Source organism: Pholis gunnellus (genome assembly GCF_910591455.1).
Source record: "Pholis gunnellus genome assembly, chromosome: 22".
Classification (NCBI taxonomy): Eukaryota; Metazoa; Chordata; class Actinopteri; order Perciformes; family Pholidae; genus Pholis; species Pholis gunnellus.
In genome coordinates this window covers 999374-1023958 of record NC_136549.1, presented here as the reverse complement: position 1 = coordinate 1023958, position 24585 = coordinate 999374, and the positions used below count along the sequence as shown (strand labels likewise).

At 42.0% G+C, this 24585-nt stretch overlaps 1 protein-coding gene across 1 annotated transcript in view; it reads right to left on the bottom strand.

Annotated features, from left to right (window-relative positions):
- Positions 1-23982, bottom strand: part of hmga2 (high mobility group AT-hook 2) — a 49804-nt gene extending 25822 nt beyond the window's left edge. Inside the window, exons 1-3 of the mRNA XM_079183762.1 lie at positions 23807-23982; positions 22775-22861; positions 16442-16492 (exon numbers count right to left, since the gene is read on the bottom strand). Of these exons, the coding sequence (XP_079039888.1) occupies positions 16442-16492; positions 22775-22861; positions 23807-23917 (249 nt within the window). The 5' untranslated portion in view covers positions 23918-23982. The remainder of the gene's footprint in view (positions 1-16441; positions 16493-22774; positions 22862-23806) is intronic.
- Positions 23983-24585: the final 603 nt, after the last annotated feature.

The window sequence follows — 24585 nt, the reverse complement described above, 5'->3', positions numbered from 1 at the left end:
TGTTGAAACGACGAATCATTAGAAGTAAAAGAGAACTACGATATGGTGTGATGTGACGAATGAGTAATGCCTCTGTGTCATCTCCTAAACTGCCCTTTACATCCAGAACTGTGTAGCAGCTCGTTGCCGTGATGTTTCAGCTGAGGGCTCAGAGTGAAATGATTAAACCCTTCCAGCAGTAAAAAGAAAAAGTGGGAGGGAGTTAGGAGAAGGAGGCATAGGTGACCTGTGGAAATCCGCTAAGGTCCCAGAGAACTCCTGATGTTTGTAGAGTCCCCGTCTGAACAAAAGGCCTCTAGTGGCTGGAATTCAGGCGTTCAGCGAGGCAGCAGCCGAGGCTGGAGGAAGGTGGGGGGTTGAGAATGTGGGGAATGAGGCAAAGCTGCTGCCCACCCCCAACTCCTTTTCAGTAGTGTCTCCGTGGTCTCTGAGGTCTCTCTTACTCTCGCACTCACAAACAGCCTCGGGAAGGAGTACATTACAGCAGAAGCGATCGAAAAATCATTATACGCACCTCATGTACACACAAACAAACAAAAAAGAGTCACTTCAAATGGAATTAACTGCAACGTTGAATCAAAGACTCCCGTCCTCTTCACACAAGAACAAATGAAGTTTAACCGGAGAGCGCAGACCTCTTCTGAAGCCATGATCTACCCTTCACCAAGTTCCAGTCCTGCTGACAAAGACAAGAACAGACCAGACCGAATGCATAACTTCCTTGGTGGAGGTAATAAACACAAAGCGTATTTATTAAAGGTTTTATCTTTGCTCTTCTAAGCACTCTACGAGTATAGAAATTGCCTGTAGGCAGTTCTATAGCACAAAAGAAGACGATGTGTTTTACATCACCTAGTGTTTGTTTAGAATTGACAGAGGAACAACTGGATGGTTATAATAAACAGCTAAAGCCACAAAGTCATGCAACTTAATCACCTTCAAATTATATTCAAATACATTTTGCAAACGCGAAACTGAGGGATCCATAATTCCACCAGAAAGACTTCTTTTAACTCAACTTAAGCCTTTCCAGACGTGCACCTTGCTACGTAAATGTGATGGTGCTGTGTACATCGCTCTCATCGCTGCAAAAGCCTTCAAGTCCTTTTAGTAGAAAAGACAGGAGGGCACTCTTAAAAGTGGGGACATTGCAACATTTCTGATCAAGTCTGAACTGAATGGCGGCAGCAAAGATGATGCTCTCCGGGTGACCTTCACCTTCTCCACTTTGTTAACAACACTGTAATACTTATTTTTAAAAAGCTATTGGTGGGTTTTTGAAGGTGATTTAAAAAGAAGATACAGAGTTTGCTGCCCTGATTTCCTCAGGCCAGTCCTTCAAAGTCCAGGAGCCCTAACAGCTCTAGAGGTTGGAGTAACAAGAAGAGAAGAATCTGAGGATCTCAGGGATACGAGGGGGAACATAATGTACTTAAAGTTCACATATATAACAAGGCTTCTCGTGTCTGTATTAGAGACTCCAGGCTTTCCACCAACTCCAATGTGAACCCATCCACATCACTAATAGACCATTTTAGAGAATCGTTCATAACTACAAAACACATCCAGCTCTGATAGAGCTACGTTCTTATGCCAAGAATCTGATTAATAAATGTAGGCCTATTATTTGATTTTGAAATAGCCATTTTGTTGTTTATGAATGATTTTTTTGTTCAATTTCCACATTTTCTCGTAACTGCATCGATTTCTACTGTGACATCGACAGTCGAATATGACTCCTTAGATTGGATCGTCAAATACTCCACTATTTGGGGTCACAAAAAGTTAACTCATGTAACGTGCTTAACTCACATAAGGTACATGAGGTGCAAAGTTACGTAACTTAAGTTAAGATCTAGTTAAGTCCACGTGAAGTCTACTGGACTACCCTGCACTTTGAAAGTTGGCACTAGAGTGGTACCCAGTGTGATAAAAAATGACACCAAGTGCAAAGTCTGATTGTGCCGAGTTGGGAATAAGAACAGGTCGGGTGTAGTATATGAAACTCTGAGCTGAGTTTTGAAGGAGTTGTAAACATGATAGAGATTTCCTTTGCAAATGCCAGAGGGTTAGGGTTAAAATAGTTCATGTGATAAAGACGTGATGGAGGCATGAGTAACAGAAACAGTCTCATATTTTACCTGTTTCTCAGATTGAGAAAACTGGATTCATCTAAGCTGAGGCTGGTGTTAAAGATGACGGAGTCCAACCATGTAGGGTCACAGAGGAAGACAGCAGTACACTACAAGAATACAACATTTGCACTGTCTGGACCTATGAGCTCTGTCTTATTGCAAGGAAATTCAACATCCACTTATAAATGTTGTGAAGGCGGTTTTCTAAGACCGATCAATTACCACCTCTTATGCATAAATCAAATCAAATCATAAATAAAACCGGACTCCATTTCCCTCACTTTGTCATCATTACAGCAAGTGTCAACACTCCATTCACTCTTTCTTTCTATCAATCTCTCTCTCCCTCTCTTTCACACACACACACACACACACACACACACACATACACACACACTGGCACCTTACTGAGAAGTATCCATAATGGACATGTTTATTCCTCTTAGTCTGTCATTTTTCAATTTTAAAGTTAATTCTCAATTTAGGAATTATTTTCCAAAACATGCTTATGTCTCTTGTCTCTGCAGCATTAAGATTGTTTCCCCATGGTGTGTGTGTGTGTGTGTGTGTGTGTGTGCGTGTGTGTGTGTGTGTGTTCTGACCTTCTTTTCACCTCAGAAATGATCATGTTCATACCTGTTCAACAGCCTGATTTGGGTTAAAATCACACCAAACCCCATGAGACGTTAAATCTCACCTATGTGTGATTTTTGGTCCAAACTCAACACTGAGGTCTGATTGGACGAGGGCCACGGGCACCACAGGGGGCCCCCTGTGCTACGGCCATAACGTCACTGAGACTATAGAAAGCAGCATTACCTGAGCTCTGAGCCATCCCACGCGATTCTTATGTAAGGGGTTCTGTATGTAGTTCTACATTCGCTGGTCAAACAATAGAATAGTTTTGGATCCAAAGGAGAAGCGGATAACTTGCCCCGTACTCTGCCATCTTTAACCTGCAGAAGGAAGAAGAACATTCTTCAGATGAAGAGGAGGACAACTTCTCTTCCCAGTCAAGTCGACATTTGCTGGTCGTAAGGAAGAATTCCCGCTGCCATACGAAGGATTTATGGCCACGATGCTTGAAGCTCCAGATCCAGAATTTAATGAAGAAATTCGAAGAACCACATCGACTGCTACAAAGTTATCTCAGAGGCTTGTGTCTGGATAGAGATAGGTCGTAGTGTGTTTGTTACTTTGTTTACTGTAATGTTAACGTGTCATTGTGTATGTTTATGGACCGCAGAGTTCCGTTAGTGCTGTAAAGAAACTACTGTTGTACTACATGCTGCTGTAATAGTGTTATGTTTAGATCAGTCACCGCGAGTAAGGTTGGGAACTGTAACTATCAGTTATTTTTGTAGTTTTGTAGCGTGATCACGTACAAAAATTCCGCCATTTTGGTAGTCCAAACTACATCCCCATTGTGATAGCTTTCTCTCCAAAATGCCATTTTGTGGTCTTGCGTGGCGTGGTCACGTACAAGACTGCATCCGCCATCTTGGTAGTTTTCTCGCTTCTTCCCCTACACACACCCACACACACACACACACACTCTCACTACAGATTGTTTGCTGATTTTAGATAGTAGGCTCATAATTGCATAGTAGTTGTTGTTAGGTTTAGATATTATTTGACTTGATCAATATTATTGGAATTGAATAAACTCTGTTGTAGTTGAAAGAGCAGCTTTCTGTGATTACTTTGTGCATGTATTGTGATAATAGCTGATATGTGGCCTGTGCTCGAATTCAAACCTTCACTGTTCACTCTGTATGTGGAATAGTACTTTGACTATTGACATTTTGAGTGAACACCAATTTTGAGACTTCATTTATAGTTTGGTTATTGGTCCCTGATCTTAGAGTGGTGCACCATTATTATTAATATTTGTTAATAATCTTTTTGATATTCATAATTGTATTAATGTAAATAATTTAGTTTTCATACTTGCTGATAACCAAACACGCCCCTGCCAGATCCCAACACAAAAAATACCAAAAATGAAGTGATGGGCATGAATATCCAGTCGAAGTCCAATGCTGTGTTCACAACAAATGAGAAGCTGTTTGGTATCTCCACAGAGGGTCTTACCTTCATCTAGATACCAATAACGTTTCTTTCCGTCATCAACCATGGTAGAAATAACCTTTTTCTGCTTAATATCAGAGGTATCAACTCAAAATACATTTAGTTGCAATAAACAGATCAAAAGGATGCCTAAATAACTGCATAATAATGTTGATTTGTAAAAAGTCTGAATTCATGCTTTGTCAAGTCTGTCTGCAAGAGGACAAGCAAACTACTTTTAAAATGCTTGTTTTCTGAATGGAGTTTGGATTGATGAGGACTTGGCTAAAATAACGTTAAGCTGCTCCATCAACACTCAAACGCTCATCTTAATTAGGCAAAAATATGGAATCTACGTTATAGTTTATACTCATACATTGATACACAGAGTTTTGTCCGGGGTCTGATTAAACAACTACAAGAGAATCTCAATGTTCACTGGCTTTCGCAACACAGTGTCACACAAATTTCTCACTCAAATATTTTGACTCTTATTCACTTCGGCTGGCGCTAAATTTCGTGTTTGTTGTTAAAATGAGTTTGGTGTGAACACGTAAGGGCACTGTTACATATGCCCGAATGCAGGCAAGTGACCACCGCCTTCCCGAGGCGGTATTTGTGCTGAATGTGGGCAGTGCCAATCAAAGTCAAACACAACCACGTCTATGCTATTGGTTGAGGCCGCGAACTGATGGTGAATTTTTGCCAATGTTGATTTCCCGCCTGTGTGATCGTGCCAGAGGCAGGGGTTGCGTTATCAGTGGACCTTGAGTTAAGACCCTTTTGTCGACCTTATAAAGGTCAAGAATGAGTTTTTTCATGCTCTAGAATATATTGTCCTAACAATTCAGACTCTTGTTAGTCTTGTTTGTGCCCAACAGCCCTGATTCAGCCCCTGACTCACTCTGGAGACCAACTCTCCCTGAGTATCTGTTGCGCAGAGGCCAAGTTTCATATTTTCTCTGTGAGGCTTGCCACACTATAAAAAGCATTTCAATGTCTGACATTGATCACAATAGTGCAATTACCCCTACCTTTACACATGCAGACATTCAAAGGAAAGAAGTGTTCACATGCTGCTAATTTCTGAGGACTTTCCAGGCCTTCCTCGACACTTTTTCAAAGCCGCTGGGCAAACTCCCAATCGTGCTGCTCATCACCTCTGCCAGACTTTCTTACTTCTCTTCTCCCCCGAGCTCTGATTTCATTGCTTGGCACCTGCCTTCAGCGTCTGACCCGAGGCCAAGAGCAGCAAAGTATTGTGTGAGATGGGAGTAGACCTCTCCCTTTCACACGAGATTAACTCCCCTAAACACACACCCATGCCACAGCACTTGTGCTCCCTTGGCCATTCACTTAGTCATTTCCGCACATTTAATGCAGAGGGCATTAGTCTCACAGAAGACTCCATTTAACACCAATAAGAGTGCAGAAAGGAGAGATGGGTATGAGTGTGTCCTTGGTGTTGGTTACGTCGGATGTGACTGCAGAGAATCACAAAGAGGCAGCTGTATGGAAGGCAGCAGGACAGGCTGCGAAATGGTTTGGCTTCCAAACTCTCATTGAGGGAAACTGCCTGACCAGTGGAAAGGGAAGCAACGCACAAATAGAGATTGGTGATGCAGAATAATATGTTCCCCTCTTTCCTGTCCTTTCTATATAAATACAAATAGTGCAATTCCTGCTTTGTATTGTTAAAGCATTACTAGACTAATCATCTTTGTTCCACTTGATTGAAGCCTCATTTGTTCTTGTATTACAAGGATTATCTCCAGACTCCTCAGCACTGTTTTTGACAGCAACGTTGTAAAGGAAGAACACATTCTATTGAATTAGCATTCAGTAGAATTTTTGCAAAATTATAGACCCCAAAATACTGAGATGTCACTTCACATAGGATTAAAATGTGTAAGGTCATTTAAAGTCAACAAGCAGGAGTCTGCTTCAAACCAGAGTTAAAATCTTAAAATCGACTCTGACATTTACAAGCAATCCAGTGAAGGACAGCAGGGATACAAAAGGATATCATTATGTATAATATAAGTCTGCAGAATCCCTCTAAGTCTGTAGATGACTCAACTTTTGTTACCTGTGCGTCAAAATAGTAAATGGACTTCACTGTACTTGAATAGCACATTTCTAGTCTTCTGACATCTCAAAGCTCATTAACACTACATGTCATCATTCACCCATTCACAACCATTCACAACATTCATACATACACTGATGACAGGGGCTACCATCCAAGATGCCACATGGACATCAGGACAATCTAACATTTACACCCATTCACACACCACCGGAAAAGCCTGCAGGAGCCATTTGGGTCTTGCCCAAGGATACATCAACATGGACTAGCGGAGTCGCCAATCCTCTGATTGATGGACGACCCTGCTCTACAACTGAGCCACAGGCGCTCCTAAAATGGCGGGTCTGACATAAAGGCAAGTCAAGGCAAGTTTATTTGTATAGCACATTTCAACAACAAGGCAATTTAAAGTGCTTCACATAAAACCATTAAAAGCATCAAAACATAAGGCAAAAGAAAAGGAGATTTAAAAACAATTAAGAACGTTCATTGAAACATTAAAAACAGTCATTAAAACACAAAAAAGCAGCGTAAGAAAGACAGTAGTAAAATGCAGAAATGCAGGAAATTGATTAATATCCTTGAATCAGGTTCAATTAAAGGCAGCAGCAAACAGAAAAGTCTTCAATCTTGATTTAAAGGAGCTAAGGGTCTCAGCAGACCTGCAGCTTTCTGGACTTTGTTCAGATATGTGGAGCAGAACAACTGAACGCTGCTTCTCCATGTTTAGTTGTGACTCTGGGAACAGAAAGTAGACCGGTCCCAGACAACCTAAGGGGTCGGGATGGTTCATAAGCTAGCAACAGATCAGAGATGTATTTTGGCCCTAAACCATTCAGTGCTTTATAAACCAACAGCAGCATTTTAAAGTCAATTCTTTCTTGGACAGTAAGCCAGTGCAAAGACCTCTGAACTGGAGTGATGTGATCCACTTTCTTGGTCTTAGTGAGGACTCGAGCTGTAGCTTTCTGATTGACTTGTTACAGAGACCTGTAAACACACCGTTACAGTCGTCCAGTCTACTGAAGATAAATGCATGGACAAGTTTTTCCAAATCCTGTTGAGACATGAGTCCTCTAATCCTTGATATGTTCTCCAGGTGATAGGAGGCTGATTTTGTAATTGTCTTGATATGCTGTTGAGGTTGAGGTTTGAATCCAGAACTACACCTAGATTTCTGGCTTGGTTTCAGGTTTTTAACATCAGTGATTGAAGCTGAGCGCTGACTTTCAATCGTTCGTACTTGGTACCAAAAACAATGACTTTGTTTAATTGAAGAACATTCTGGCTCATCCAGTTGTTGATGTGTTCAGTGCATTTACCCAGCCCTCGTATGGGATTATAGTCCCCTGGTGATATAGTTATGTAGATTTGTGTGTCGTCTGCATAATTATGATAACACACTTTGTTGTTTTCCATAATCTGAGCTAGTGGAAGCATGTAGATTTGGAACAGAAGAGGCCCCAGTATTGAACCTTGGGGAACACCACATGTCATTTTAGTCAGCTCTGATGTGTGATTAGCTACAGACAAAGTGCTCTGTCCTTCAAGTAGGATTCAAACCAGTTAAGTGCTGTGCCAGAGAGTCCCACCCAGATTTGTAGTCTCACCAAGTAAAACCTCACCAAGATCTGGCGTTTGGATACTTTGAGGAGGATCAATGAAATTCACCTATTTTGCATTGTGGTGCAATCAAAAAAAAGCTACGGGCAGAATTTTTAAAAATATATATTTATATATGTATATATACAGTATGTGTGTGTGTGGTGTGTGTGTTTATTTGGGTGAACTGATGTTTGCCACTGGCTCAGATTCAAGGTAAGAACTTCTTTATTTATTGGGACGAAACTCTTATCCTTCATACACAAGAATGCATAAGTGTCACATTGTGCAGGTGTCACACTGACCTCCATGACACACCTTTTGTGCATCTCTGAACATGCGCTAGAAAACTCAACAGTGCAACTACACTAGAGCAGCCAGTTCAAAACACAGAAGTCGCCAGGTCCTAGTCCCCTACCAAAAGGCCATTGCTGTGGTATGTCCATACCAGTTACTTCAATGAGATGGCACTATATAAATGCAACTTTTGTTTATACTATTTTCCTTGTTATTACCATGACAACAAGAGGGCCTTTCATATACTCAGTCAAGTTTTAGGGATGCCAAAGCTTTAAATCTAATCCAATGGACAGTCACCATTTGGCAGCAGAAAAGGGGAACTGTGCACAACTGATGAATGCAATCTATTGGAGCAGAGCCTCCTCCTTCAAGCTTTTACTAGTAGAGGAAGCTGTTCAGCTTGGCAGAGGTCTGCCTATCCATCCCGGCACCTGCACACAGAAGACAGGACCTGTGGCCATACGGTGGAAGAGCAAGAATGCATACCGATGAGGGACTGACCTTGGATCAGCCGGGTCTGACTAACCCTAGTAGTTCCTGCCAGTTGCATGGTGGTGGTACAGAGGGATAAGCGGTGCATGACGCTGAATAAACCAAATACAAAGCCCAGTCACAGAGACACTCCACAGGCTGACCTAAAAGGTTGTTATCGCTATAAACAGATAGCTGCAAATTAATGCAGAATCTGTAGGCATCAGGACATGATTTTGGTATCGGAAGCGTTCTGGTTTCCATTTGCACTCCATTTGGAGTCTGAGTAGTGTTGACCAAATACGTTTGAGATTAGGGCCAATATTCAATCTCTTCAATCTCTGAACCCATCTGCTATCGCAGATTTTGAAATCATCACTAAACAGATATCTGCATATGAATGCATGTAGACATCATCTCTCAAATCCATTCAAACAATGACCAGCGCATGATGTAGTAAGTCTTGGCCCAAATATCTACTATCTCAGGGGTCCCTAATAGGCGGACCGCGGTCCGGATCCGGACCTAGATGCCGTTGTATCCGGACCCAGGACCGATAGATAATTGAGAATTATTACATTTTGACGGAGTGCTTCTATTTTAACCGGCACAGCTTTTTCAGCCTTTACGTCACTTGTTCAGCGGTGCAGGAAACACGCCGACCAATGCGTTGTAAATCACATCACGTGATGCTGCTCAGCCAATCAAATATGAGTATTCTGACAAGTTTCCTGACTCAAGTGAGATTTATATGGGGTCAGATCAGTCTCAATAATTGCAAATGCACACAGAAAGACTCAGAAATGCAAACAGAAAGATTCACAATGCACACAGAAGGATTTACAAATATATTCGATTTACAAATGCACGCAGAACAATTCACAAATACATTCCAATGCACAAATAAATAAATTACAATTTATATAAATGTAAAAAAAAAAATCACAAATATATTTCTGCATTTGTATGTATTTGTTTGTGGATTTGTATGTATTTGTTTGTGGATTTGTATGTATTTATTTGTGGATCGCACTGCATTTATTTGTGGATTTATGAGACTCATCTCACGTCGCTGGATTCACAAATGCGTTTTTTTCAACATAGACCTATCTGTAGCCAATCAGATGTCAGCCTCATTTTCAACCAATCACATGAGCGCAGCTCCCCCCTCCCCTCCCCACGAGACTGGCAGCTTTGTTGAATCAGGAAATAAATATTGTAGCCGTCTATGTTCACCCAGAGCTCTACGATACCTCATATCAGTAGAGACCGGACCAAACTATGTGTGTGTAAACCATATGGTACAAACAATGAGGCCATGAGGCTGCTAGCGTAATGCTGCGTTCACACCAAACACGATTCGCGCCGCGTTAATCGCGTTATTCGCGTTATTCGCGCCGCCGGTCTCGCCGGGGGACTATTTGTGTTCATTCGCGTGAATCGGTGAATCGCGCTGGTGCCGGTGAGGGAGCGCGGCTTATCGCCCTGATAGCCGTTCAACTGTCCGCCGTCAACTGTGGAAAAAATAACCTCTATTTCTGCTTAGTATGTGTTGTGGAAGTCCCAGATATCACGGGGAACCAAACGCCGTCATGTCTGGTTCATAACATAGTCTGGAGGAGCTCCGTGGATTTCATCGAACTGTATTCACTGTGTCTAGCAAGCCACATGTCGGCTGTTTACCACAGCTGTATGAACACAACATGAACTGATTTGGCTGTGATTTAACGACAATAAACCAACAAAAAGGAACTCCGAAATAACATTTATACACATAGTTTGGTCCGGTCTCTACTGATATGAGGGATCGTAGAGCTCTGGGTGAACATAGACGGCTACAATATTTATTTCCTGATTCAACAAAGCTGCCAGTCTCGTGGGGAGGGGAGGGGGGAGCTGCGCTCATGTGATTGGTTGAAAATGAGGCGGACATCTGATTGGCTACAGATAGGTCTATGTTGAAAAAAACGCATTTGTGAATCCAGCGACGTGAGTTGAGTCTCATAAATCCACAAATAAATGTGAAGCGATTTACAAATAAATGCAGTGCGATCCACAAATAAATACATACAAATCCACAAACAAATACATACAAATCCACAAACAAATACATACAAATGCAGAAATATATTTGTGAATTGTTGTGCGTGCATTTGTAAATCGAATATATTTGTGAATTGTTCTGTGCGCATTTGTGAATCTTTCTGTGTGCATTTGCAATTATTGAGACTGATCTGGCCCCATAGATTTACACACACACGGGGCTGAGACGAGGAAAGAGAAAGAAGAGCAGGAAAATTGCGTTAGTCTTAGAAGTTATTTCACATGACGTTCTCCACAAAGAGAAAAGTGGTCAGAGAGACCAGAGTCTTTAACCATTAATGAACAGACTGTTATAGCTTCATTCTTCCCACGGACAGTTTAAAACCAGTATATTTCATATGTTTAGAGAATAACGGTAATATGAAGCGAGACAAAGAACAACTCTTTTGAGGAAACGTACCCACAGAAAATAAACCTAAGAGCCCAATATGATCAGAATCCTAACACTTTAATTCACTGTCCAATGATGTTAACAGAGAGAATAGAGCTGAAACAAGTGGTTAAATAACCACAGATAAAGTCCATGCACACTAATTTATCTTATTACAAGATGAGAAAAATATAATATGTTTTTTTTATTGACATCACTTCACACCTGAATGAACTGAATTTAAAGCTGCAGGACAATTCATTGAAATACTGAAGTACTTTATTTTAAGATGCACATTTTTCAAAAGCTTTCTGTTATGTCAGTTATTCTTTAATCCAGCTCTTATTTTACTTGAAATGAGAAGAACATTTATTTATGTATTTCTATGTATTATTTCTAATCCATCTAGTTACATTTGAAAACTGAGAATAATAATTGATAAAATATAACTGATATCTTTATTTTATTTGACAGTTGTTGACTACACAGAGAAGGTGTTACTACTGCTAGGCTTCTTGATATATATAAATATATATATATGGCACTAAATAGCACAAGTTAGATATTATTGTAATGTTCCAGACCTTTGCATGAGGAGATTTTCTCAATCTGGACCTTTTGGAATTGTAGTTGAATACCCCTGTACTATCTACATCAGTGGTTCTCAACCTTTTCTCAGTGACGTACCCCCTGTGAAATATTTTTTCAGCCAAGTACCCCCTAACCAGCGCAAAGCATTTTTGGTTGAAAAAAAGATCATCAGTGTCTGATTTATTAAACTGTCAACACTGAAGAATGCATTGTTTAGGACAGGAGTCAGCAAACTTTACTGTCCAAAGAGACATTTTATCCTATTTTCCACCAAATAAAATGTGTCTGGAGCCGCAGAAGCTATTTGATATCACAGTTTATAAAGTTGTATATATAGTTATATTATATAAACAAAAACTATAGTTTGTTGTATTTATGAAATTATAGAACAAGAATAAAGACACTTGTTGACATTTTATTGCTATTTTACGTGTTATAACAATATCAAACTCTTCTGAAGAGGAGAGTTTGCTGCAGCAGCAGAGGAATCGCTCTTTTTCACTCATCTCCAGCGTGATACTTTCCAGCAAATGCTGTGTGCTTGTTCTGGAAGCGTCTTTCAACATTACATTTTTTGTTGTTTGCAAATTTCTCGCCACATATCAAGCATACAGGTAAGCCAGCATCGTTGGCAGTGAAAGCAAATGAATACGTCCACACAGAATTAAACTCTCTATTTTCCTCCGTGACTTTTCTGTTTTTGGATTTATCTATTGATAGTTTACCGAGGGCGGGGCTCTGCAGATCATGATTATGTAGCGTTAGGGAAAGGTGACAGCGACGTAAGATGCAAGTGGCGGCTCGCGTAGCGCGGCAGCTTTTGAATATATTGCTATTTTGCTCGACAGAGTTGGAATCCAGGTTGATGCGATCTTTCCATAAATATATGTTCTTCAATGTATTTCTACGTGGCTGTGATGTAGTGCTCACTTATACAATCCTAATCCCCGCAATATATATGAGATGTGGCTTTTAGATCTCCAGCAATATGTTTGTGAATGTGTGACGAATCTGACAACAGAGGCAGAAAACAGCTGCTGCTGTTACGCGAACACAACACACGCACGGAAGGAAACCAATAGGTTTGAAAACCAGCAGGACCGGCACCCACTGCATGCCCAGTGTACGTGAATAGTCACGTGATATTTATTAAATAACTATTTTTCAAGGATTTTTTCTAATTTTAAATCTATTTAAAAAGAATCTCACGTACCCCCTGGAGTGCCTTCATGTACCCCCAGGGGTGCGCGTACCCCCATTTGAGAACCACTGGTCTAGATATCCGATGGCTACACCCAAACCCCCGAAATATTGTCCGTGGGCCCCAGAGGTGAAATCATCATCAGACCAATAACTGATTGGTTCCGAGACTGGAAAGGTTATGACTCATCTACTGCTCACCAGAGTTGGATATTTGAAATTTTTCGAATACGCAGAAAAATGTACTGTGTATAATAAACACCGGTATTGATCAGTCCATTATATACACCCACTTATCCCTCAGCATGCACAGTGGATTCTCCCATCTCATGTTCAGCCAACACTACTGCACTGTCTGAGCCAAAGGATGACATGCTTTCATGTAACTTTTGATTATAGAACTGAAGTAAATATATTTCATATTTTTTATATTTCAGTTAACCAGCAGAAAGTAGATAGAAGCAAATTACAGTTTATAACTTGTTAACGCCTTCTGCTAGTTTTGGTTAGCTATAGCATTTACCATGTGGGATGTAGCTCAATTGAGCTAATTTTTTGCTGTAAAACATTTATTTTATACATTGTTGTTCACTTTAAACCCTATGTTTGCACACCTCCAACATTGTCGGCTAACATTTTCAGTGTATCTTTTCCCATACTAGCTAACTAACGTTAACTCACCACATGGCACATTTCATATTGTATGTATTTGATAAATTAACAGATTTATTTGTCAAATTATTGGATTATGCTTAAAAGGTTACCCCTATATTTACATTTTATTGCCATTATTTCCCGTTAATTCTTATGGAAAGCTTCAACCTTGAATTTGCAACCCTATGTTTAGCTAAACAATAAGAAAAGCTGCTAAAAAGACTAATGATTCTGCTGACAGGATGTTGTGCTAACAAAACATTTCCTTGTCCACAGACTTCAGATAGAGCAGAAAGCATATGGGTGTCAGCAGATGCCCTGCAGCAGTCAGAAAGGCACACTATCTACAATACACAACTGACTAGTTTGCAATGCGGCCCGTCTGTAGTTCTGCCAGAAGGGTTGACGTAAAGTAATGGATGCCGCTGCATGGGTGGATGCTGGTGTGTGTACCTGACACATGCAGGCCCCAGCACGCAGCACAACAAAGAGAAACCTGCAGTAAACCTTAACTGTTTTATCAGTTCAGTCCAAGGGTTCAGAAGCTGCCCACAGCTGGGAACTGATTGGTTGGTTAACAGAACACTCTTCTGATATACATTATTTTCAATATTAGGCCAGAGGGTAGTTCACTGCAGTGTTTTTCCACATTTTAACATGTTTACCACAAGCAACATTATTTTACCATCAAGTTGTGTTTTCCAGATGACGATTGCTCTCTAGTGATTCGCAGTTCCCGATGAGATCCAACTTGCCGAGACTTATAGTTTGCTTTCACACTTTAAGCCATCACAGTAAACATTATGTCTGTTGTTATTGCTGCAAAGCCCCTAAGATTCAGATCAGACAGTCCTTTACGTTAAAACAACGCTGCATCCAGTCAGAAAAAACAGTAACTAATTAATGCATTTAAAGGATCTGGCCTTCATTCGTTCATTGAGCCTTTACACATGCACTACATTCTGGAACATTTTTGTGTTGCACCTTTTCTCACACATACCATGGCAATGAATAGATGGGGCAAGGGACAGTCCAGCAGATGGCGGTAATGGCGGGCAAGAAACTGTTTTTTAGTTAGTCGTGAAAGCATTGCCGTGAATTTAAAAACGTAAACAAAATGCTGTTCTAAAGTTTTGTGATTGGTCCGCTTGCTCCACGTGAATGCGCCGTTAATCAACACCGACGTAGCAGCATTTTTCCTGAAATGTTAAGAGGTCTTTCAGATTCCCCTGGATATTGATCCCTGCTCCCTTTCACGCATGACCCCATTCTAGAAATGAAGGCTAGATGTTTTATTGAGAATGACCAAGCAAAGAAGTGGGACTAATGTCATGTGAACTAGGATGCACTTTAGACAAGAGAAAGACAGGCACTGACGTAGTGTTTAATGCCAAGTGGGATACATCACAACTTTCAGAAAAATTGCGAAAGGCAAAACAAGCACCCTAAAATAAATACATTTTTAATACTTAAAAAATGAGTGATGTTTAAATATTGATGTTACAGTCAGAACCAGACCCACACATCGCTGCATGTGACTCTGCCACACGCGACTCTGCCACGCGCCTGTTAGTACAGGATGACACTGACAGCTTGTCCAATCAGGCCTCCCTCCAAAGCCACGCCCCCAATTGTTTTATGGTAAACGTAAACAACGAAACATGGCTATTGTTTGTACTCACAGACTGATTCGTCAATTGCCGTCATGCTGTTATAAGAATGTCAACAAAAATATCTAAAATATTTTTGAAGAAGTTTACCAACCCTACCTTTAATTACTCAAAATATACGGTGACTAAAAATGGCAACTATTATTTCAGTTTCAGCAACCAAAGAGCTGATGGCTGGTGGCCAGCCTGGCAGCTACTTTTAGAAGTTAGTGTTGTACTGGTGAAGCATGACGGAATTCATATTTGGCCTAGAAGTGTGTTTCACCTGGTTTGTCTGGTCTTATTAGCCTCAAACATGCCCATGAAATGCTACTGTGAGTCACCACAAAGACACAAGACTTGACATAAAGCCTGCAGAGTCGTCGTGGCGGCTGAGGGATAAAGACCAAGGATTCAGTGTAAATGCATGTGAACCAAGCATTTCATTTACTTGCTGTAGCTTTTGAAGCCACCGCATAGTCTTCTTCATCGGAGAATACACTAAATATGCTTAGAATACACAATTCCTTCCAGGAAATCAAAATAAATATAAAATCCACACTTTATGACTCCGTTGTTGTAAACTATTACTTCTTCTTTTTTTCCCCTTTCACACATTAAAACGCAGACACAATATATGCGGGAGAAGGTTCCCTGCATCTCTGCTCGCCCTCCCTGGTGGCACTTCTAACTGCTGACTGCTTTTCCCCGCACTATCAATCAGGCCTGTTACTTTGGAGCTGATAAACACTGAGGCCTTCAAGCTCTCAGTGGAATTATTGAAGTATTCCTGCGGCCAGTGGTGAAGAGTAAACATTTTCTCGGACTGATAACACTAACATTATGGAGATATGCCTGAACACACACACACACACACACACACACACACACACACACACACACACACACCAGCAATAACCAGGAAACCTCTGAATGTATTTAGGCCACATAATGAAAGTTAACATCGAGAGATGACCACAATATAGTGAAACAGTCCATCTAAATATAAATTAAAACCAGGCAATATACCAACTAACCTAGACAAAATGCCTTTGAATGATAAGAAACAAATATTTTTGCACTTTTACCTCCTGCCACAAATAGATTTCATCAACTAGCACAACTCCTTATGTTGTGTGTACAATGTGTATTCCACTATCCAGCGTGCCAGACACAAGCTCAGACCTTAAGAAAACCTCCGACTCACCCATTTCCTGGGGCGCCCCCTGGGTCTTTTCTCCCCGGTCGCCTCAGCTTTCTGTGAAGACATATATTAAGGAGAAATACATTAATCCTTCTTCATCCTGACCATCACTTCACGACATGAACATTTGATTGAAAACACCTGATCAGCCAAGACGTTGACTGTGGCACACGTTTTAAGGTATTAGGGAGCCTCAGCGGGTCACAGCTGAAGCAGTGGGTCTGTAAACTGTGATAGATGTTTATAACAGACAATTTGACTAACCTGAGGGTTTGTTCTCAACCTGTCTGATCATCTGACTTCTTGTGTTTCTTAACCTGTCTGACTAAATATATTTTGAAAAACATGGCAATTTCAGAACCAAAGAATATGCCTACATTCATTCATCAGAGCACTCACATAAGAACGTAGCACGATCAGAGATAGATATATTTTGAATTACAATCAGCAGGGGGAGTTTGCGTCTTGCGTCTCCCTCCCGTTGACTGTCCTTTCACTTCCCTATTGTTTCCCTTCTGTCTGTAGGTTGCTGCAATGGAGAGAAAATGGAAGAGCAGCACATACAGAAATAAATCAAGTTAAGTAAATACACACTAAAGCGTCAAATGTGGATTAATCCACCGCTTAATATCATCCCGAAAAAACACACTATTTCTTACTGTTTAACTAATGTTTGCTAAAAACTGCTGTTTTGGGAAATTAATTCAAATGGAACAAAATATTTGTGAGCTGAGAGGAGAACATTTTCAATTGTATCCACATCAGCATGCACATGGCATGAGTTAGACATGTGCCAAGTATGCGTGTTTACAGAGCATTCCCTTACTGTGAAATGAAAACCTGGAATGTCCCTGTGTGTTTGGCTTGAGGGGAGGGAATTACCTTTCTTAGATGATGTTTGTGGGAGAGATTATACCCTGCAGACTGTCCAGCGCAGTCAAAAAGCCAAGCTCTGCAGTCACCCACAATTAACCAGAGCAGACCTGAGTCAATAATTCATGGGATTGATCCCGGCTCTGGTTGGCAGCGAGTCAGGTGAGATCTTAGTCAAACTGCTGACCTGCGATTCATTTAGCAGACAATGACCAGCAAGTATCGGTGGTGGTGTAGTGGGCATGTGTGTGGCTTTCTGCAGCTATTTGGCTCAGTAAACACCAGCTCCTCTGTCATCCTGACACTGAGCACACGCCACCCAGTCTGGTCACATGGCAGCAGGTGGAGTGTTTTAACTCGTCACCTGCTGGATCCCAGATTCAAAAAAGGCCTCTTAGACCAGGGGTCACTAATAGAAGGGCCGCGATCCGGACCCGGATTCCGTTGTATCCGGACCCAGGACCTAAAACCGATAGATAATTGAGAATTATTCAATTTTGACGAAGCACTTCTATTTTAACCGGCGCAGCTTTTTCAGCCTTAACGGCACTTGTTCAGCGGTGCAGGAAACACGCCGACCAATGCGTAGTGAACACATCACGTGATGCAACTCAGCCAATCAAATATGGGTATTCTGACAAGTTTCCTGACTCGAGTGAGATGTGCACACATGGGGGTGGTCACAGAGACCAGAGAGACCACAGAGAGCAGAGAGACCACAGAGACCACAGAGACCAGAGAGACCACAGAGACCAGAGAGACCACAGAGACCACAGAGACCAGAGAGACCAGAGAGTCCACAGAGACCACAGAGTCCACAGAGTCCACAGAGACCACAGAGACCAGAGAGACCACAGAGACCACAGAGACCAGAGAGACCACAGAGACCACAGAGACCAGAGAGACCACAGAGACCACAGAGACCACAGAGACCAGAGAGACCACAGAGTCCACAGAGACCACAGAGACCAGAGAGACCACAGAGTCCACAGAGACCACAGAGTCCAGAGAGACCACAGAGACCAGAGAGACCACAGAGTCCACAGAGACCACAGAGTCCAGAGAGACCACAGAGACCAGAGAGTCCACAGAGACCACAGAGTCCAGAGTCTTTAACGGGAATGTACAGACTCTTATAGGTTCATTCTTCACACAGACAGTTTAAAACCAGTGTGTCTCACATGTTCAGAGACCGTGATGATTAATAAAAGCAGTAATGTGAAGCTCCACTACGAGACAAAGAACAACTCTTTTTAGCAAACGTACCATCTCACATCTGAATAAGTCACAGATCATAAACAACCTAAGAGTCCAATATGATCACAATCCTGACACATGAGTTCACTGAACAACAATGATGTTATATCTCAGAGAGAATAGAGCAGAAACAAGTGGTTTAATAACATAAAGTCCTGAACACTAACTCCTCTTGTTAGAAGATAGAATAATATAATATCGTGGTTTTTTATTGACATCACTTCACACCTGAATGAACTGAATTTAAAGCTGCAGGACAATTCATTGAAATACTGAAGTACTTTATTTTAAGATGCACACTTTTCAAAAGCTTTCTGTTATGTCAGTTATTCTTTAATCCAGCTCTTATTTTACTTGAAATGAGAAGAACATTTATTTATGTATTATTTATAATCCATCCAGTTACATTTGAAAACTGAGAATAATATTTGTTAAAATATTATTGATGTGTACTTTATTTCTTTGATTTGACAGTTGTTTACTACACAGAGACGTTGTTACTGCTGATAGGCTTCTTGAATATATATCACACTAAATAGCACAAGTTAGATATTATTGTAATGTTCAAGACCTTTGCATGAGGAGATTTTCTCAATCTGGACTTTTTGGAATTTTAGTTGAATACCACCGTCTTAGACCATGTCTCTGTCTTGGCAGTCCACACAAAGTAGTGGCTAATACTATGGTGTGCACATAAAAACTGGGCTAAAACTACAATTGTTAAATGTGCCTCCCATTGCTGGATCACCAGTGTAGTTAACAGGTAGTAGCTCTATTAATACGACTTTCTGGAGAGTTAGGGAGATCTGATTGTGTTACTGTGCTCCACATACTTATGCATATGTTTATAACGCAGAGATAATTCCAAGGTTTAATTGCTAATCTTACTGGCATTGCTTTTAACTAGATTTGTTTTATTGTTGTTGTATTTGATATGGCCATGTATTCTTCTGTTATTGCTGATTGATTTTAGTTGTGTCTCCACGTATTGTATGTGTACCTTGGCACCAATGAAAATGAGTATTCTCCCTCAATGTGTTTTCCGAGGTTTCAAATAAAAAATAAATGAATCTATGAATATCATATAATAATCGCAGTGCTTTAATATTGCATCAAGTGTTTTAAATCTATATTAAGAACTGATATATTAATATTAAGATGATGCCTTGTGATGTGATGTTCTAATGCTCTGCTTAATGCTTGTGTCATGACGTATCACATGTGTACTGTAATCCCAGTTCTCTGTTTGGGATGCTGCATTTTTAATGTGGAGATTTAATCGTCTGAAAGACAACACCTTGTTCAATTAATCATCCGTGTGTTTCATATGTCTGAGCAGCAGCCCTGAATACCCAGCGATCGGACGGCCTTTCAGCCGGATCGCCTTCCACAGCCATTACAAATCACCATCAAAGAAGATGAATGTGACCATCTTCTGATCTGACACTGCTGTGGTTCAAGGCTTAGGCTGAAAAAAGGACTTACTCAGGGTGAAGGAAGGATGGTGGTTTGGGTTTGACAAAATACTATGTCAAGGTTAGGGAACCATTAATCATCCAGGTTAAAAGAAGAAAGGTCATGGTTAAAGAAACCAGACGGTGAATGTGATCCATCCACCCAAACCTCCTCCATACAAAGTTTTTTGGGATGCATAACAATTCCACAAAAGACAAAAGTGATAATTCAATGTGTCCTATTTAGGCATGTAAACAAACAACTGATGCTGTCAGATTTCTGAGGGGACAACAGTGTCATTAGGTCGTGCTTACAACGAGTCTACAGCCGTGCTCCATGAGGCTGTACGCAAACGCAAAGCGGCGCTCTGAGTGGAATGCTAAAGCGTTGCCGTTCAGCATGCTACCATGTTAACACAAACTACAGCTGAGGATGGTGAGGGTGATTGGGATGTCATTAGTTTAGCATGGATTTAGTCATAAAACAAAGGATTTGGCAAAATAAATATTTTAATTTGATCACATTTCAATAAGTGAGACATTTCACTCAAAAATACAAATGTTGACCTGCCAACTGCATGCTGGGTACAGCTAGCTAATATGAACTGTTGCACTACCAAACGGCATGCTGGGTACATCTCGCTGACCGTGACTCGCTACTAATATTAATTGTTAAACGCCAGGCCTGCTCTGTACAGATAGCTCCCCATCGTTTGCTACAATATTAATTGTTATAAGTCAAACGGCATGCTGGGTACAGATAGCTCTCCGTCGCTCACTACAATAGTAAGTGTTACACGCTAAACGGCATGCTGGGTACAGCTCATCATTTGTCAGTGCCTTCCAAAACGAATATGTTTTAGTTTTCTGATCCACCTCCTTTATAGTCAGGGCTGTAGTCTGCTTAAAACAGTGTTTATTGAACTGTTTGATGTCACAAAACCTGCTTTCTTACAGCAAAATCTGTGTGGCCACATGTGTGCAGGTGTGGAAGCAGGCGAGGTTTGAACTTGGTAGAGCTCTTTTTTTCCCCAACCTCTGTGTGAACCTAAACTTTTTGTGTGTGCAAAATGTCTGCAAGGAGAGGTTGTCTGAAAGCCTAAACCGTTATTCCTATTAGTACGATTCATCACGTCGAGACCGCTACGACACCGCAGGCTTTTTGTCCCGCCTTCGAGTGTGGCCAGAGAGCAGGTCAGACACCCGGATGTGGGACCCTTTTTGTGTGAAGCACGCTGAAGCATTCAAACACTTTGTTCATCCATCCATCCACCTCTGCACCTTAATGGAAGTAATGACACAACTGTAATTATTCACAAAGCTTCGTCAGGAGGTTAATTCTGGTGTTCAAACAAAAGACCACTCCTCGCCTCAGATTCAAAGACCTACTTTCTTTGTATTCAACCCTTAACCTGACATTTTCTGTAAATAATGCCTTATTTTTCAGAATAGTCTGAAAAGTGGTCCGTATTTTGTTTAAATAGTCAAGTTGAGGTTTGCAGTACAATTGTTTCTACTCACAAGCTGCCATGATATCTGTCAGAGATTGCAGAGGTGATTGATGTGGGGAGGGGAAGTGAACTTTTGAAAGAGTATAAGTTAAAGGTGTGGGCCGACCCCCGGACTCTTTCATCTGGAAAGATTGATATCTTCACTGTTTATCATAGCAGTACCAGATGAGACGAGACCGGATTACGGCGAGAGCAGAGTGGTTCACTGTTCAAAGTGCTGGGAATGTTTACAGTGGTTCATGGTGGCAAGGGAGCACTAAGGCTGCTGTCATCGTGAGCCTAACACAGCTTCATCTAACTAATGGGTGAAGACATGGGGGACTCGCCCTACCTCACTGGGATTAACAGCGTCGCAGCCTTAAAAAGGTGAGGTGGGGAAGTTGCTGTAAAATTCAGAATCTTTTCCCCGGGATGGTCTTAATATTTTTCTGATTTGTCACTGATATCTCTCGCGTGCACGGTCTGTGAGAGTGCTGCTGAGTTATGGCCGCGTGTTTCCCATCATCACAGATGCACAAACAGGTTCCTGTGGTTTCATATGCGTTCACAGTTGCAAGTGGGTTTCTATACTTGGGAGGTCTTGTTGAGGTACAGCGCTCTTTAGGACGGGAACATGCTTCTGCGGGCAGCAGACGTGCATAGGTGTCAATATGAGACATTTCTGTGATACATATGTAACCCATACACCCTCTGCACACATCCACAAACACATGTATACTCTATGTGACTCGCAGATGTGGGATCGAGTCAGTGTGACTTGGACTCACGTCGACTCGAGTCATTGTTTTGATGACTTGCAACTTGACTTAATAAATACATGAACTGAGATTTTGAAGTTAAAGACTTGTGACTTGACTTGAGACATGGTGACCCGGATGACTTGTCTGTGTTCATCTGGCGTTTTCGGTTTAAATATTACATATCAAATGTTAAAAATGCTGAAAGAGAATGTAAAATGACAAAGAGAGAAAGCTACTTATTATGATTTCAGACAAATCCTCAAAATACCATCAAAAATGGTTTACTTGTTTTTTTTATAAGTATGAGTGTGCATTACAAAATCCCTCCTCGTGGTACACCGAGGGGTTTTTGGCTCACCATTTTGGAAAGTTAATTAAAAAAATAATAATTTCAATAATCACAACCGTGACACCAGGAGCCACGTATTGGTTATGTGATGTAAGTCGGTGAAGGGGAAGTGACGTCAGTGTGTGTGTCGTTCAGGTGCCGAGGCTCCTCACCTTCTGCGCCGCCTTGGAGGGGCCCTTGTTCTTACTTCCTTTGGGGCGGCCCCTCGGTCGCTTGGGGACAGGCTCTCCGCTGGGCTCCTGAAAGGTAAGGGGGGGTAGGACATGACATGGGTGTCCAGGGACAGGAAACAAAAAGCTTTTAACCTCCTCCCCATTTGGTCATTGCTTTATGGTTCAAGACCAAAAGAGGGACAAAGGTGTGTGTGTGTGTGTGTGTGTGTGTGTGTGTGTGTGTGTGTGTGTGTGTGTGCGTGTAGGTGTGTGTGCGTGTGCGTGTAGGTGTGTGTGCGTGTGCGTGTAGGTGTGTGTGTGTCTAAGTACCATAGAGGGAATACATGAGAGGGAACTATTATTCAGTCTGGTTTTCCACTTTTAAATGTCGCACAATCTTTAACTCTGACTCTCCACAACAACCAGCTGCTGTGTCTGAACGTGTCCGGTGTCTCTCACCCACAGTTACACTGCAGCCGCCTCCGTGGACGTGATTTCGGTGTGAAATTTGGAATAAGACTGTGACTCATCAGTGAATCTCATCCATAAACACATTTACAGAAAGTCATTGACAGAGACATTCCGATCCCCGCAGAGTTACGTTCATGCCCGCAATTTTCTTTTCACTCATGTTGTCAATTAAAGACCATTGACCAGAGCCAAACTGTAAACAGGCGCATTCCTGGTCATGTGTATGGAGCCTATTCAGCATACATGAAGTCCCAAACAGCAGTGTATTTGGGAAACATAGTTGTTAATGGAGTTCCTTATGAATAGAATATTACAGTCTACTAAACACAAGAAGCGCTGGACCAATCAATTACAAACCCAGCTCACTTTAAAACAGAATATAGTTCCATAAGACAGACTGCTAAAACTAACCCCGGTAAGTCACCGCTAAAGTTTTACCTCAACTCTCCGACCAAAGCAAACGTCTAAAGGCGGAACAATGTGCAGATGGACTACAGTCTGGATCTCATTCTTCTGCCTGTCCGCGGAGCGCCCTCAGTGAACAGCGAGACACGAGCTTACTTTTATGGGCTTCCTCGGTCTCCCCGGCCTTCTCTTCTGGGGCTCCGTGGCCCCCGTGGTGGGCTCCTGGGAGCCGGAGCTCTCCCCGGCCTCGTCCCCGCGTGCGCTCATGGTTCCCGCTGCTGCTGCTGCTCCGTTCCTCCCGGTGAACAGAAAAAAAAGAAAAAAGAAAAAAAGTGGGATACTTTCAATCCCTCACTTTCACGGGTCTGCCGTCCACTGTAGGCTACAAGTCTCCCGCTCGGGCAGCAGCACCGGCGGCTATGAAGCCGATAAACTGAGCCGGTGAGCAGCTTGGAAGGCTTTTGGCTCAGTGAGCAGAAGGAGACGGAACACCGGGGGCGACGGAGCCCGAGACGCCGAGCGGCTCCGAATCAAACTCGGCTAGAAGGCACCTCGGCACCGGGGGCAGGAACCACGCAGCAGCGAGGCGTGACAGCTCGGCACGGATCGTCTAGAAGTGTGGGCATAACAAGCGCATCCACAGCCCACTCCCCCCCCAAAAAACAGGACCCACTCAATGAGGATGGGTTTAAATACAAAAATGGAAAAAAAGGAAAAAGGAAAGAAATCACCTCTCCCGTGGGTGGATAACACGGCTGTGTGTGTGTGTGTGTGTGTGTGAGTGTGTGTGTGTGTGTGTGTGTGTGTGGGGGGGGGGGGGGGGGGGGGGGGGGGGGGGGGGGGGGGGGGGGGTCTGGATGGGAGCCAGAGAAAACAGAGGAAGACGGAATCCTGGCGGCGGGCCAGACATGGCGGTCCGCATTTATGAATTAAAT